The sequence below is a fragment of the Megascapheus bottae genome, chromosome 1 (assembly GCF_031878675.1).
Source record: "Megascapheus bottae isolate mThoBot1 chromosome 1, mThoBot2.hap1, whole genome shotgun sequence".
Lineage (NCBI taxonomy): Eukaryota > Metazoa > Chordata > Mammalia > Rodentia > Geomyidae > Megascapheus > Megascapheus bottae.
In genome coordinates this window covers 56,385,524-56,403,241 of record NC_143509.1, presented here as the reverse complement: position 1 = coordinate 56,403,241, position 17,718 = coordinate 56,385,524, and the positions used below count along the sequence as shown (strand labels likewise).

At 41.9% G+C, this 17,718-nt stretch overlaps 1 protein-coding gene and 1 pseudogene across 3 annotated transcripts in view; one reads left to right on the top strand and one right to left on the bottom strand.

The window, feature by feature from the left end:
• Mylk (myosin light chain kinase) overlaps nucleotides 1–17,718 on the bottom strand; it is a 202,635-nt gene that overhangs the window by 134,867 nt on the left and 50,050 nt on the right. For all 3 annotated transcript variants that reach the window (XM_090345269.1, XM_090345261.1, XM_090345252.1), the window contains one exon: nucleotides 7,235–7,442. In XM_090345269.1, the coding sequence (XP_090201395.1) occupies nucleotides 7,235–7,442 (208 nt within the window). The remainder of the gene's footprint in view (nucleotides 1–7,234; nucleotides 7,443–17,718) is intronic.
• LOC150069230 (small ribosomal subunit protein eS10 pseudogene) lies at nucleotides 769–1,261 on the top strand (annotated as a pseudogene).

The window sequence follows — 17,718 nt, the reverse complement described above, 5'->3', positions numbered from 1 at the left end:
GTGGATCAACAAGATGTGGTATTTATACACAATGGAATTCTATGCTGTCAGAAAGAACGACATCGCACCATTTGTGAGAAAATGGAAAGTCTTGGAAAAAATCATATTAAATGAAGTAAGCCAGACCCAAAGGAATATAGGCTTAATGGTTTCCCTCATCTATAATAATTAGTACACATCTAGAACTCTCCTAGCAGAGGATTACAATAGCTTAAACCCTGGATACATAAGGTCATACAGGATGAGGCCAAATTAATAGACCTCCAGGACATGGGAACAAGAGCTTAATTATAAGTGACTGTTACTCTTTATGTATTATGTTTTTCTCCCTTCTCTTGTGTTGCCCTTTGGTTAATCTTATATTGTTACTGTATCCCACTTTGTTGTCTGGTATATTATATAGATGTTTACCTGTTCATTTGAAATAGGATAGGAAAAATGGGGGGGGGGATGGAGACAAAAACATCAGAAGGGATATCAATATGTGAGAAGTCATGCCCCCTCTATCAGGCGATTTTAAATGTAACCCCTCTGTACATTGAAATTAAAAAAAGTCAAAAGCTTATTTTAAAAGTTAAAATAATAAATAAAATTTTGTTTTGTTATCCTAATAAATAAATGGAGTATTTTTCAAATTCTCGGGAATAGAACATCTTAATCCAAAAGTAAAACTTCCTTTTTAAAAACAAAAAAACCCCTGTATTTTAGCTTTTCCAGCCTCGGCCTTGGACCCTGAAGCCTTCAGCCTCGGACCCTGAAGCCTCCGTGATGTTGATGCCCAAGAAGAGCCCAATTGCCATTTATGAATGCCTTTAAGGAGGGGGTTATGGTGGCCAAGAAGGATGTCCACATACCCAAGCATCTAGAGCTAGCAGACAAGAATGTGCCCAACCTTCACGTCATGAAGGCCATGCACTCTCTCATCTCGAGGCTATGTAAAGGAACAGTTTGTCTGGAAGCATTTTTATTGGTACCTAACCAACGAAGGCATCCAGTATCTCCAAGATTACCTCAATCTGCCTCCTGAGATTGTGCCTGCTACCTTGCACCGCAGCCAACCTGAGACTGGCAGGCCTCAGCCCAAAGGTCTGGAGGGTGAAAGGCCTGCAAGCCTCATAAGAGGTGAAGCTGACAGAGACACGTACAGACGGATAGTTGTACTACCTAGTGCTGACAAGAAAGCTGAGGCTGGGACTGGTCAGCAACTGAATTTTAGTTTAGAGGTGGATTTGGTCATGGACATGGACAGCCACCCCAGTAAAGATGAAGAGGATTATTTTGTGTGGAATAAACTTGAAGCCAGAAAAAAAAAACTGTATTTTATTGTTGGGGTTACAGTTACATTTATCAGGTAGTGGGTGCATTACTTCTCAAATATTAATACCCCTTCTCATGTTTTTGTCCTCCTTTCACTCCTCACTCCAAAAGCTAAAATTCTTTAAAAGGAAAACAAAAGCAATAATACTGCCATTCCTGATGGAGTAGTGAAGAATACTGGTTCCCACTGATACGGCAGGGATTTCCATACCAGAGCAAGAGCAATGTAGGGTGTAATTCAATGCTAAAGCATCAGGTTAGCAGGGAACTGAAGAGTGCTTACTTTAATGTGAGTTAACACGAGAGTTTACATCCAAACGAAGAGAATTAGGCTAAGATAAACGGACAGAGCCTATTTATAGGAAAAAGATTTTTAAGTTGCAATTTGTCAGATAAGACTAAAGCAATTTCACAAAAGTATGAAAATCTGGCAGAACAGTAAGGCTCTGCCAAAAAAAATAAATAAATGGGAGGGGAACACAGGTAGAAAGCCAAAAATAGAAGAGATTAAGAGAATTGGGGAATTCAGGATCAATTTGGCGAGAAAAAGAAAAGACAAAGATGTAGAAGGTATTTTAAACACTCAAGCTCAGATTTCTCAAGGTTGAGGAAAAGAATGTTGGCAGACTAATTTAGGAATGAAAAGTTCAACAGAGGAGGGGGTAAAAGTAAGACATGGCACCTTTTGTCAAACACAACAAGAGTGAATGGAAACAGGACATACTGCTCAAAAAGTGAATTATGTGATTGAGACTACAAGCAGAATTGCTCCTAAAAGGGTCTGGTGAAAGCTAGGCACCAGAAGCTCACACCTGTAATCCTAGCTAGTCATGAGCTAAGATCTGAAAATCAGGGTTCAAAGCCAGAATGGGTAGGAGTCTGTGAGACCCTTACCTCCAGTTAACAACCAAAAAGTCAGAAGTGGAGCTGTGGTTCAAGTGGAAAGCACCAGCCTTGAACAAAAAAAGCTTAAGGACCTCACATAGGCCCTGAGTTCAAGCCCCAGACCAGCACACATGCACACACACACACACACACACACACACACACACACACACACACACACACACACAGAGTGATGATATAATTTATCATGAAAATGGTGACTCTTAACATGAAGAGGACAGGACAAAAGGACTATACTTGACTATTCCAGGCAAACCAATGAGCTGCCTTCTACCTGAGCCAACTTCAAAGTGTTTCTTAAGGATTGTTCAAAACAGAGGTTTTGTATTCTACCAGAACAAACATCATTTTTTGTGACACTTAGTCACCCTCAGTTGAAGTTCACTGCTAATCATCCACGCATGTGGGCCATATGGGACTACTTGAGCACACTAGAAGATGAGACAATCAGATATTTCTATCAATTCCTATCACACACTTGGATTTAGAAGTGAATGATAATGGTCATACTGTATAAATTACAAACAAAAGAGCATGGGTGGATAAAGAATAAAAGTAATGTACTATGTTATTTCTCTTCTCTTTTTTTGCCCTTTAGTTAATTTCATATTGTTACTGTATCTGACTTTGTTACCTGGTATATTGTATATACATTTATTTCTTTATTTGAAATAGGAAAGGGAAGGGAGGGAAAATAAGATGATTGGGAGGGGGTGGAGGGAGGGGACAAAAACATGAGAAGGGGTATCAGTGTGTGAGAAGTAATGCACCTATCTGGCGAATATAACTGTAACCCCTCTAGATATTACCCCGACAATAAAAAAATAAAATAAAGTAATAATATTTAATGAAACAAAAAGAATAAAGGTAATGTTAGAATAAATAACAGAGAATAACTATTTGATTTTTTAAATTGTTTTTGAGAGAAGCTGGGTGCTAATGGCTCACTCCTATAACACTATCTACTCAAGAGGCTGAGATCAAAGGACTGTAATTTGAAGCAAGCCCAGGCAAGAAAGTCTGTGAGACTCTTACTTCCAGCTAATCAGCAAAAAGCCAGAAGTGGAGCTCAAGTGGTAGAGGGCTAACCTTAAGTAAAATAGGGAAGGGAACCAACTATTAACTTAATCAGAGAATTATTTATTATCATTGCCACTTTTAAATGAGCTAGCACTACTAGTTTCAATTTACTACTAAATCCTCCTTCATTTCCTAGATATTAAAGGGAATTCTGTGCTCAGGCCCTGAGTTCAAGCCTGACAAAGGAGAATTGTGTAGTAAGCTGTTGGCAATGAAGGCTCTGGTGACATCTAGGGGATAGGATGGGAAATGAACATTTGGGATAACTCAAGTTTGGGATAACTTCCTTAGCTTTTTTTGGGGGGGCGGGTTCGGGGGGTAGTACTGGGATTTGAACTCAGAACCTCAAACTTGCTAGGCAAATGTTCTACCATTTGAGCTATGATCCAGACCATTTTGCTCTTTTTACATATTGCAAGCTGGCCTTGAACTAAACGAGGCTGGTCTCAAATTTGAGTTCTTCCTGCCTCTGCTTCCTGAGTGCAAGGATTATAGATATGAAACACCACACTCAACTGCAGGCTTAAATCTCCACCAACCCGTCACTGACTCTTTTTGTTAGTCCAAGGGTAGTCCTGTGATGCCGGCTAGAACTCTAGCCTTTCAGAACTGGCTCTAGACCTGTGGAATTAGTATCTCTGTGTTAGCAAGATTCTCTAGGTGAAGCATGCACATCCATGTGGACTCACCAACCCTGTATCATGGCTAGAATCTACTAAGGTCCAGATCTCCTCTGGGGCCTGCAGTTTACCTTTCCCTAAGCTCCAAGGCATAGGTCTTTAAAATTAGCTTTCTATCACTTCTTATTGACCTAAGTGACTCTTTGTCCTTTGAATGCAAAGAGCATTCTCTGATTTAGACCATCTGTCTCATGCTGTGTATGAGGATATCCACCACTGGGACATGTTCCTGATTTCCTCCCTATATTCCAGGCTCATTCTGCGAGTGCAATGGTCTAGGGTTGCTCACCACCTAGACAATCCATGTTTTCTCCCCCTCCCCTCTCTCTCTCTCCTCCCCTCCCTTCCCCTCCTCACCTCTCCTCTCTCCGTAGGTAAGCCTGTTTATTGCTATTTAAATGGAAGATTCTAGAAGTGCACTGTATAAAAAACAGTGGACATTAGCCAAATGTAGTTACTGAGCACTTAAAATATAGCTAGCCTGTTGGGCTGGGATGTAGCTCAGTGGCAAAGCACTTACCTAGCAAGTGCGACATCCTGGGTTCAATCCCCAGTACCAAATATATAGCTAGTCTGCACTGAAATGTGCTTTCTGGGTAAAATATACTCTAGCCACTGAAGAATCTCAAGTACTGCATTAATAACATTTACATCACATAGACTATCTACTGAAATAATTCTTTGGATATTCAAACTTTAAAATAAAATACTTCATTAAAATTAATTTCATCTGACTTAAACTGTGGCTACTGGCAAATTCTAGATTGTTCATGTAGCTCATATTATCTCGCTATTGGACAGATTGGTTTAGAAGTATTCATTTTTTCCACAGTCAGAAATCAACAGAGCTGTAATTCAACAAAAGGCCATTTGGCTTTCTTCCTGTGGCACATCACTGCTTCCTAAACTTGATCACTAGAGGGTTCAAAGGTAATATTTGAATTATACCCTTAATTCTAGGTCCTCTTCTCTTCCAGAAAGGAAATAGCATGAATAAGGAAGACAGCACTGAGTGTGGAAAGCAAGATAGGTAAGCTGTAATAGGCTGTGCTAGCCTGACACAACCAACAACTGGGCCAGAGCAGAAGGGACAAAAGTGGAATCTTCCATGCTTAAGGCCCATGGGGTGGCCTCAAAGCACACATAAGCTAACCACAGGCTTTCAATGCAGGGGCAAAAGGCACACAGGCCACCAATAAGAGAGGCTGTGACCATGAAGCCATGAGCCATTCTCTATCTCCTCCAGTTAGAAGCTCCATGCCTATCTGCCCCAAGTAAAACCAGATGACAAAGTAGGGACAGGGCCAAGAGCCCGAGTCTTCTCTCATTTCTCTGTAGCTGTTCTACCTCATTGCTATCCCTGCCAGGACCTCCTGAACATTGCCCCACTTGTATGAGACAACAGATCCAATTTCCTGAACAATGGGAATGGAGGAAAAAAATTCAGCTTACCTAGATTTTCCATAACGCTTGTGCATGCTGAACATACTTGTCTTTCCTTAACATGGACCATCAGGGCTGACCCAGGCTATGGAGACCACTCCCTTTATTTTGTAGAGGTTTTATGTCACATCACATTGGTGAAAGTTGGAAAGCAGGACTTTGGATTCTGACTCCTAACTCGGCACTCTCTCCATTCTCAGCCCCAAACATGCATTCCTTAAAGGGGACAGAATGCTTTCTGTTTGTGGGCCTCAACTCACAGTTAAGGCATCCAAAAAATGGGTAAAACAGGATAGCACAAAATCAGAACGGCAGCTATGAGGTCCATCCTGAGAATGACCAGGGGCCACTTTTTATCTGCAAAGCCCTAGCTAAGGCACTCGAAGGTCATTAAATGACCTATCAGTTAAAGAATTTAAGGAAAGCATGAAAACTATGCACACTGCTATGTAAAACAGTCTGTTTGCCCTCCCATGGCTCCAGGAAAATTGGGAAAACAGAGTAAAAAATGGTCATTGCCTCAGGTGCACCTCACCCCTCTGAGCCTTTCTTTAGCTATTTTCACAGCCACAGCCCTCACACACAGCACTCATTGAAAACTAGGTTCAGCAGATGGTCTTCTGAAAGAGACCTCTCTCATTAATAAGCTCTTATAGAAAGGCCTAGAAAAGTTGAGGGAGCCTCATCTTACTTCTGGGAGGCTGGCAGACCACCTCACCCTTCCAGTTATTAGTCATTTGACCAGCAGAAAGTGGCCTGGTCTAGAATTTTTTTTCATGTATGAACAATATATCAATAGCAAAAAAAAAACAGTTGTTCTTAGTGTCAGATGTTTTTCCTAGTTTTAAATTTAATACTATTTTTAAGTATTAACCTATGTTAACATGTTGATATGTGTATCTCCTGTCTATTATTATTGGAGTTACATTTTTTTCCCATTACCTGGAGTTTATTTTGATAAATGCTATTTTATATGGTCAAATGCACATTCACATAGCACCTTTGTGTTCCTCTCTCGAGAGTATCCTCCTTTGGTCTCACTGAGTTTGAATGCCCTGAGTCTTGTATAATTTATCATGGCCCCATTACATGGTATTTTTATACAGTGCAGGTATTATCTCATGATGATGCTAATCTTGTTCATTCTCCAAATATTCAGTATAGACCAGTGTAGAGAGTGTGCCAGGAACTTCGCATATGGCTGTGGACAGGATGATGCCCTTCTGCTCCACAGCTCCTGTGGAATGGGGGTGGGGGACTGGCACAGGGTGAGAGTGAAAGATCTAGAAGAGTAAGAGTTGGGGTGAGATGACAGTCATGGGCTGGGGTGGTCAAAAAGGAGTCTCCGAGAAGGGAACATCTGAGAAGCGGCCAGAAGGATATGAGGATAAGTTAGTGAATGGCAGCAGCAGGAGCTTTTAGACAGGATACAGCAGGGTAAAATCTCAGGAAGGCCTTTTCAAGGAGGAGTAAGGGGCCTAGGTGAAAGAGCTGGGTGAGCAGGTAAAGAGGAGTTGGACAGTCTGTCAGATGGGACAGGACTCAGTAATCCACCATAAATGTCCACATTTAGTCTTCATGTTGTAGAAGCTACAGGAAGGTTCAAGAGTAAGAGAGTAATTTTGAGTTTGACAGTGTCCTTTGGGTTACTTCCCTTGTCCAGTGATCTATCTCTAATGAGATTGGATGTCCTGAGCCCTGGCCTGGAGTGTGCTTTCTCTTGCAAGTCAAGACAGAGCTGAAGAGGAATGAAAGGCCTGTGGAAGTAGCAGTCAGCTCCAACCAAGGGTCTACTTCCTGGGACTCACCTTCTACTGTCAGCTCCACAGTCACCTGGCAGGTATCACTACCATTGCTAGCTTCACAGGTGTACTGTCCTTTGTCCTCCTCACAGACAGCACGAATCACAAGGCTGAAAGTCCCTCGGACACCGTAGTCCAGCAGGAGGCGGCCTTGGCTGATGATAGGCTGACCATTTCTGTGCCAAGTTACTTGGGGTTCTGGGTAACCCCGGACCTTCAAGAAAAAGAAGAAAGGGTAAGAGCTTCTATTTCATGCGCACTCTCCCCACATGCCTGTATGGTTCTGAATGCTTAACCCAAATGGACTCATTTCATCCTTGAAGCAATCCTACCAAATCTATGCCAGATTTGTTCCTATTTTACAAATGAAGAAATTGAGGTGCAGAGAGTTTGGGTGATTTCCTAAAATCTAAAAGGCAAAGAAGTCAAACATCCTGACTTTAGAGCCTAGGACACTGGTAACTCTCAGTCTGCTCACAAATTGGCATCAAAGCAAAGAGAGGAATTATTAAATGTGTTGACTACTGGTCAAAACATTTCTAAGTACTTGGCTTATCTGAGCTGAGTGCTAAATGGTGGGCATTCATCTATGTTCTTGGCTTATCTCAACCTCAGATCAACTCATACAGAGAAGACTATTCTGAAAAGAGAGAGAAAAGAATTTCCTTTGAGTTTCAGAGAAATAATTTCCCAGGAATGCTTGAAGAAGCTCCTCCGAATGGGTTCATCTCTGAAGGAGCCTCCCTCACCAATGACCTAGGACAAGAAAAGGCACAGAAGTCAGCACAAAAGCTTTTTCAAGAAAGAAGCTTATTTTGTGGCACAAAACAGGGATCTCAATAGCTTTTATCTTGGATCCATTCAAGACAAGAGAGATGGAAGGGGATGAGGTAAAAGCAGAATTCACTATTTGACCCTAAATTCCATAACAGAGAAAGCATTCAATGAACTCTCCCAGCAGATCTAGAGTAATGTTACATGGGCACGTGGGGTAACATGTATGCATCCTAGGGCATCCACAGGCAGTGCCTTCTCTAAGCTCCCTATGGAAGGAAGTGATTTTTAACAGTAGTAGTAATTGTCTTTTTCTTCTCTTTTGCAGTGCTGAAGACCAAACCTGGAGCCTTGCATATGCCAGGCAAGCATTCTACCACCGAGCCACACCTTAGTTATCCTGTTTTGTGAAAAGTTACTGCTCTCATTCATCTTTAGGCAAGATTCTTAGGAGTCAAGATTCACAAGGAAGGAATCTTTAAATCCCAGAGCCAACCATCTGTTTCTCTTCAGTTTTACAGAGCTCACAAATCCTGTTTTTCCAACCTCACTACTTTGTAGTCAGGCATCAATAATAATAATAGTAGTAATAATAATAGAACAAAAACAAAATATGACCCATGTTATTTATAATTTATAGAAACAAATAACAAATCTCCTTATAAAATCTAAACTATACTCAGGACAGAGATGGATTTCCTATGAGGAAATGCTTCTATTTTCAAGCTATATGCCAGAGATGCCCGAATCCACTGCAGTCTCTCCAGAGCAGGCATTTCACACCTTAGGTTGAGGGAGTGAAGAAGATCAGGTCTGCTGGTGCTCACAGCTGGACAAATCCAAGTGGGGAGTGTGGCTGTCTCCAGATGGTCACCAATGTAGTGCTTCCCTCTTTTAATTTCAGTTATCTATTCCTGTGTAGTATTTCCACAAAAAACATAGTTGGCTTTTGTAAGATAAGATTACATAAAAAACATGCTCATTTCTATTAATGTGCCTGTACAGTGTGTGTGTGGTGTGTGTGTGTGTGTGTGTGTGTGTGTGTGTGTGTGTGTGTATTACATTTGTCAATTTGTTGAGAACCTCCAGGTACTTGTGGTACTATAGCAATGGAAATAAGAGTTATACAGGGGCTCTATCATTTGAGCCAAACTCTAGTCCTTTTTTCTCTACTTTTCAGGCAGAGCCTTTTATGTATGTCCTATCTCGTCTCAGATCAAAATTCTTCCTATGGCTTCCTATATAGATGGGATCATAAGCATTTGCCATCACACTCAGTTTATTTGTTGAGTTAGAGTCTTAGTAACTTTTTACCTAGGCTCACCTCCATCCCTTCAGATGACCCTTCAGATCTCCATTTTCTGAGTAGCTGGTACTATAGATGTGACCACTACAAGAGCCAAATTATGACATCTTGTGGCCTTCTGTTGGTAAAGGGACTTCAGATAACTATTATCCTGTTAAGCCATTCTTTATATTTTCAAGTAAGGAAATGCATTCCTATAGAAAGAAGACCTGTGGGAGGCTGGTCATATTGTAAATTTGAAAATCACCCTTATCTTCCCTTGTACTCTCCTCCTCCTCCTCCTCCCCCTCCCCCTCCTCCTCCCCCTCCTCCTCTTCTATACCAGTTCTAGAGCTTGAGAATTTTTGCTCAATGCTAGCACTCTACTCTCTAAGCCATACCTCCACTTCTGGATTTTTAAGTGGTTAACTGGAGATAAGAGTCTCTCAGACTTTCTTACCCAGGCTGGCTTTGAATTGTGATCCTCAGAACTTAGCCTCCCAAGTAGCTAGGATTACAGGCACCAGTGCTGGGCTCCTGCACCATTTTAGGCAGAGCTGGCCTACCCTCTCTTCTGGAGATGATCCCAGGCCTCCTGTGAAGCTTCAGACAGAAAGGTTGCCCAGCACTACAACTAGGAGGAGATAAATCATTAACTGCACCCAAGGTTTCCCAGCATTCCAGGGTCAAGCACTCTGGCCCCCTGCATCAGGCTGGCTGTGGGCCCATTGGGCCCTGAGGTAACAATGATTAACTGGGGACATTGCCAGCATTCCAGACCTCAGGGACACGATGCTTCCGTGTTTTTCTCTTTTCTCCTCCTTGTCGCCATATAACTCAAAGTTATCTCTGAAATGTTCTATTAAATAATATACCAGGAGTTTTAAATGTGTTGAAACTGGCATCATGTAAGAAAGTTGCAGTTTTCAAGTGATACTTTTATAGCCCTTGGATCTGAAAACAAAGGCAGGAATTCTGTGACCTTACTCAGTTCCAAGGTCTGAATGATTTGCAATGTCCATACTTGTCCTCTTAGCTTGGGAAAAAGTTGTTCAAGGACTGCCTAATATCATCTAAAATCTTCAAGTATACCCCTTGTTCCCATCTACCCACTGTGAGGGATTCCTGAGTATCACATCCTATCCCTAGGGGACAGGGGCTGGGGAAGGGGCAGGCTTCTCTGCCCACATCACCAGTCTTCAATTAAGAAGCCACAGCTCTGAATTGGGCGCAGTTGCACACTCACCAGCCAGTAATCCCAGCTGCTTGGGAAGTGGAGGCAGGAGGATGGGAAGGGCACCCCCAGAAAAAGTAGTAACGTTCTATCTAAAAAAACAATCAAAATCCAAAAGGGCTGAGGGTATGGCTCCATCAGTAGAGTGTTTGCTTAAGCACACATAGGGCCTTAAATTCAATCCCAGTAACATGAGAACATGAGCGCGCGCGCGCGCACACACACACACACACACACACACACACACACACACACACATGCGCCATAGACAGGGTATTATTTTTTCAGCAAGAGTAGAGTAAAAATACATCAATACTTTGACAGAGGACTTCCACATAGAAAATCCTACTTGATACTTACAACACTATGAACACCAGCTGACCTAAGTTGGGCTTCCTGGAACAAGGCTTCAGAGACCCAGGCTCTGAACCCAAGGGCAACTGGGAATAGGACTGGTGACAGACACTTGGGTATAGCACCAAGGATTCCCAGATAACACACAAAGCCAACCACAGCTAGCCTGTAGAGCTGAGGAAACAGTGAAGAAGTAGGTGGTTTGCCAGTGATCTTACGTGACACATTCAGGAACCCAGTTCTGGTCTCCAAACTGAATAGTTGCCTATAGACCTCATCATAGTTCCTGGTTTTGGTGAGACAAGTTTTGTAGAGCCAAAAGCAGAGTGGAATGTCTGCTTCTGCTAGACCCCCAAGTCTCATGGAGGTGAAAGCAGTTACCTGGCTCTTTACTTTTAGACAATACTAAAGCAGTCACAAAAGATGAGGTCACAGCACAAGCTAGTCTCAAGCTGACTGCGACTCAGTGGGACAGGATTGGGGCCACATCCCAAGGAGAGTGAGGATGGTACCCAAAGGACAGTGAGAGAGCCAGGCCTTGAATGCCTGGGTCTGGATGGGTCTGGCTTGGCTTCCCAGGCTCTTTGGGTTGTAATTGCTTCCTTTCATTGAAGAAAATTGCTCTTGGTATCTAGGATTCTAACCATCACTGGAGTGTTATGGTTTTAAATGGTGACCCATTTAGTTCTTGAGAAAGGTTCTTTCCTCTCCCTTCCCTTCATCTCTGGGTCCAACCCACAGCCTTGGTACCCTCTAATCCTCCACATGAGAAAACCAAATGACCGCAGGGAGGAATACTCTGGAACATGAAGAGACAGCCTCGAATTTTCACCATAATGAGTTTTTGGAAACAGCCCTGAAGAGGGTCATTCTGAGGAGAATCACATTTTTGCCATAGTAACCGCATTTAATTGGAAGCTGTGTTCTTGAACAGATGCCCAGTATCAAATAAATCAAGGGCATAACCAACAACTTGTCATAAAAATAAAGATATAGTAGCCATAACCCTATAATAACTTTGAATAGGAAAACTGTACTGCAACTCCATAAAATGTCCTCAAAAACCTTTATGGCCTCAAAAGGCCTTTAAAGAGAATGGGGGGCTCTCTCTGGATATGTGGATGGTTGAGGAAAAAGTTGCTGGGCTTCCCCAACCTATTTAATAAGTCAAGCTACCCCAGCATGAGCCCAGAGCAATGGCAGGGTTTCTGTCTTCACTGTTCCTCTAAGACTTCAAGCCACACATCTGCCTGCTGGGATCATGGTGCCAAGCAGAAAGGAGTTGATTCTGATGCTTTTGATGAGCTGTTTTCTTAGGTTCCTGGCAGACCTGGCCCAATGCACACACTGCAAGCCTGCACAGCTGTAGGGCCCAGCTGTGACACACCCACTGTCAGCAGGGCTGCCAGGAAGATGGAGCCAAGGCTCTGCCCATATCAGGGATGGAGGCAGAGCAAAAAAGAGAATGGCTGTGATTGGGTGAAAGCCAGGAAAAAATACTGTCTAGTTGGTTGCTAGAGACTGGGAAGACACACAAAGAAGGCTGAGCAATTGACTGAGGAATCTTTAGGGCCAGAAACAACAGACTGGATGGGGTGTCAGCAAGCATGTGTTTGATTGTTGAGTAACTGATGGATGCTAGGAGAGGCTGAAGCTGGAGGACAGGCTAGCAGGGGACATTTGGTTGGGATTTCTCCCCAGAGCTATCTCCTCTAGCCAGCTTCCCAACATTGTTGCTTCCTACAGCACTTTACTGATGCAGGGCAGCTTTCCATAATAAATGAACTCTCCAATCCCTAAAGACTAGAAGAGGACTGGTGATTTGAGACTGGGAGAACAGCTAAGAAACTAGTAGAAGAGTCACTCTTCTATTCTACCTCTGATATGAGCTTCGTCAGGAGGTAAATTGGCAGAGCTACCCAGAGAAGAGAAAACACCCATCTACCACTAAGCAAATCAGACCATAGCCACTGTCTGTGAATCTTACTTCATGGGTACATTAGGAGGGTGTAGAGTGAGGGATAAGCCATGGGCAGCATGATCAAGCTTCTAGGTCTGCACATGTGTCAGCAGCTGGCACTTGGCCCCACGGCAGGCAAGCACTTAATTAGGGCTTGGAATAATCCCCTTGTCAACAGTCCAAATCCTCAACTGAACCCAAAAAATGAATCAAGAAGAAACCATACAGATCAAAGCCTCTGCAAACAGCAATTAGGGACAGGCTTACACTGCTGGCTGTTCCTGTCCCCAACCCAAATGGTGAAACCAGGAGGACAATAGTGATGCCCTGAACAACATTACCAGTATAGAGACTGTTCTTCTAACTGGCTCAGTAAAAGCCTGTGGGTTTCCAGGGTCAGATGGACCAAGTTGCTCCTTGTGATCTGCCATTTTCCCTTCATAAAGCCTCAGGGCACACGAACCTCTGTAGCTCTGTATATGTAAGTCTGGAGGCTCTTTTGCCTCAACAACAGTAAAGGCATCTCACAGCTTGGTGAGAGACAATGCAGGCCCTTTTGAATCTGGAAAAGAAAAAGAATCTATTTTCTTTTATTAACACACAATTTTTGTGTGTGAGTGGGTACGCACATGCTTGGGTACTGAGGCTTGAACTCAAGGTCTAGCTCAAGACTGATGCTTCATCTCTTGAGCCACACTTCTACTTCAGCTTCATGCTGGTTAACTGGAAATAAATATCTCAGACTTTTCTGACTAGACTGGCTTTTGAACCATGATCCTCAAATCTTTGCCTTCCAAGTAGTCTAGAATGATAGGGGTGGCCCCTTGGAAAAACACGTAATTCTTCAATTCCCCCTTAATGGTACAAGATCTAAACCCTTGGAAGCAGCCCAACTAAGACACAGAATTTGGGGAACCTCTCATGCTGATGATTCCATGGTATCCTTGAGTTACCCATTTCACACAAAAGCAAGAGAACAAATGTCCTTCTGACTAAACTCCTGGTTCTCTGCCATGGCTGGGGGAGGCAGCCTCACTGGGAACCTCCAGCCTTGGGCTGCTGGCCTTATTCCCTCCCTCTCACCATGGGTTCCCAAGGACGAGAGACAGGCCTATGAGGTCAGGATCTTTTTTTTAATTTTTGAATATGTCTTTATTCTACTTTAAGATTTGATTGATAGTTTACTGGGTATAGAGAGTTGTAGAACATATTATTCTCAAATTAGACAACAATATTAGAGGGAAGACATTCAGGCTTTTGTCCTTACAGGTAGTAGGTATAACTTTTCTTAGATTGTTCAATTGTTCATAGATTGCTCATTGTTTGTTTGAAGAGAATTACTTTCTTGGGATTTGAAGGTTTTATGCAAACACACTGCTGTTATTTTTTTGTGTCTCAATCATGCATGTTTGCCCCTTAAGAGGTCAGGATCTTGTGGAGGCTTTCAAGTTTTTGCTACCATGTTAAGAAAGACTCTCAGACATACCATTAACAAGAAGTAGTGTGGCCTCCTAGAGGTTGAATAGTTAGGCTCTGGTTTGGTTTGCTTTGGATGGGCTCAGGTTCTCCTGCTCTCCCTTTCTAAGGTGAGCCAAATGCACACTGTTCTGCAGAGGGGAATTTTTCCTTTCCATCCACCCACTGCATGGGAGTCTGGTGGCAAAGCCAATTTGGGAGCTGAGTCTCACATTAGGCAAATCATTAGAGGCAACCAACCAGAGGTCTTCCTTACAATTATGTCTGAATACTGGAACACCAAAGCTGGGAAGATATAAACCTAAAACTATCTGCAGCCACCCTCTTCTACTCTCAACCATCATTTTCTTGCCTATGCCTGAGAAAAAGATGCAATGTTTTCTCAGTAACTAAGATATTACTTATATAGTGAAGAAGGAAAGAAATGGAGATACTTCCAGGGAGAGTTGGGCTCTGGATCCACTTAGTTATATGAAATAAGATCTCTTCTTCTTAACCATTCTGGAGTTGGTTTTACCACAGGCAAATAAGACATCCAACTAATCCAGGAAAGTATACATGGCCCTGGAGTCAGACCTGCTTGATTTCTATGTGAGCTGACACCTGATATATGGACGCTGGCTATACCAACTACCAGCTGGCTGACTATGGGCAAACTGCTTAACTTACCTGGCTCTCACTTTACATATCTGGACAATTGAGATGGTGGAAAAATTTATTATTTGTAGCCAGGGACTTAAACTCAGGGGCCGGGTACTGTCCTTGAGCACTTTTTCTCAAGGCCAGCACTCTGTCACTTGAGCAACAGCACCACTTCTGGCTTTTTCTGTGTATGTGGCAGCAAGGAATTGACCCAGGGTTTCATGTATGCTAGGCCACACACTTTTGGCATGGTGGGAAAATTCATGATCAAATGAGAGTGCACATGTACAATATCTCACAGATTCTAAAGTGTTAGCTCTACTCTCTCTTCTTCAAAGCCAGCAATTATTTATAATAAGGTACCTTGGAATCCATTCAGTTTTTAGCTTTGTTAACAGTAAAAACTATTTTTTAATCAAGAAATACTTTGGTGAATGCTGGGTTCTGTGTATCTTCACTATACCTTACATTCCTATAGATAACTTAAAGCATTACATTCTTTTTCCCCCCTTTTTAAAATATTTTTATTGTAATTAATACAAGGGTTACATTATATTTGCCAGATAGAAGGTACATTAATTCATGTACATTGATACCCTTTCTCAAAAGCATTATATTCTTGATTTGACTAAAAACCTAACGTTCTAACTAAGAATACCTTCTGCTCTGGTTAAATTGGTTTATAATTTTTATTTAAAGAACTAAAGCAACTTGAAAGGCACATTTAAGTATATATCTAGTCTATAATTTTACCATGCCATCATTCCCTTCCTGGACATTTACACTTTTTTTTTTGCCAGTCCTGGACTTGAGCTCAGGGCCTGAGCCCTGTCCTTTTGACTTTCTCAAGGCTAGAGCTCTACCACTTGAGCCTCAGCACCATGTCCAGCTTTTTTCTTTGCATGTGGTACCGAGGAATCGAACCTGGGTCTTCGTGCATGCTAGGCCAAACTCCCGGCCCCCAACATTTACACTTTTGAAGTGAGGACTATCCCTGCATTTCTGCTGCACTGGCTAATGCAGCCCTAGAATTTCAAAGGGCATGGGGGAATGTTGGGGAAGAAATAGATCATGGTAATAAATCTACATTTTTAACCAGTCTTGGCAGGACCTGAAGAGAAATACAGAATTCACAGGAAGGATAGATGAACATCAGATTACCCTACACAGATACCACAGACTTTCTCCATGGGTCCAGATTACTCCTAGAGGGCCATGCACTGTGAGAATTCTTATGAAGTACTTATGTTTAAAAGCAGGAATATAAATGGTCAAGGCCTTGGGTTTTACTACATAGTGCTACAAACATAAACGAAATGAATGATAAACAAAAGCAAAGTGAATAAAGGTGATCTGAGAATACCATGACTTGGCCTAGTTGGCTTAGTTTTGGAATTTTTGGTCTATCAGCATTGTCTTTTTGTTCTAACACCTAATCTACACAAAGCATGAATTCTGTTTGAGTTCTCCCAGGTGGTAGGCTATGAGGGAGGGAGTCTGGCAAGAGGCCTATGAAAAGATATTTTATGCCATCTCCATCAATATAGCCAGAAAAAAATCTCTGTGACTTCTGGAGAACACCTGGTATATGTAGTAAAAGGCAAGCACATGGAGATGTTTCTTTGGGACAGAATATCTGTCCTATGCTCCCCAATATCTAAAGACATTCTGATGTGCATAAAGAATCCTGTGAGAGAAAGAATCAAAAGTTATTCCTTTGGCAATGTCAGTAGGGCTGACCATCAAAATGAAAAAAAAAAACACATTTCAAAAATGTTTTTCTTTTATTCTCTTCACAGTGGCATATGGTTAAGAAGTCAATTGGTACAACAGGCAATAACAAAAAGTACCTACTCATTTTTGTCAATATGAGGATTTAAACTCAGAGACTCACATTGCTTGGCTTGCTTGTTTGGCTGGTGTTCTACCACTTAAACCATGCCTCCTATCCAGCTTGTTGCTGGCTATTTTAGAGATAAAGAGTCTTGAGGACTTTGCTACCTAGTCTGGACTCAAGCTGCAACCATTCATATCTCAGCTTCCTGAGTAACTACTATCACAGGCATGATTCACCAGCACATGGTTACCCTTAATTTTAGGCATCAGTTTCATCTAAAGGTGTTTTATCCTTTGCAGAATGCACACTAAAAGGTAATCATCCAAGTAGCATTACTAAGAGGTATGGTATTTATGAAGTGAGAAAAGGAGGTGAATGGGATTAGATGTCTTTATAAAAAGGTTTGATGGAGAGATTTTGCCTTTTCTTTATTCTTGTATCTCTCACCATGTGAATATAACAGCATTCATTCTCTTTGGAGGTGTAGCAACAAGGTGCCATCTTGGGAACTGAGATACACATGTTCCCAGGGACAACTTGACTGGGACTCCCTAGCCTCCAGAAATGTGCGAAATAAATTTCTATTATTTATAAATTGTTTCATTTGTAGTATTTTTATTAGAGTAGAAGAAATGGATTTAAGATAATCTCTTAAGTGCTCTGTTGTAATGTAAGACTTCAGATTTCAAATCTCTTCCCCCATACACACGCATAAACTTTTCCCCCAATAGTCATTTCACAACTTTTATTGTGCCAATGAACAGTATTATTTGCTCCATTTTAACTTTACTCACTGCCAAGCCACATGGTTTATTATAATTAAATTGCTTGAACTTTTCATTTTTCCTGGAATTAATAACTGCTTTACTTTGGAACATCTGATGATACTTTACATATATGAAAAATATATTTTATATATTTCCCCATA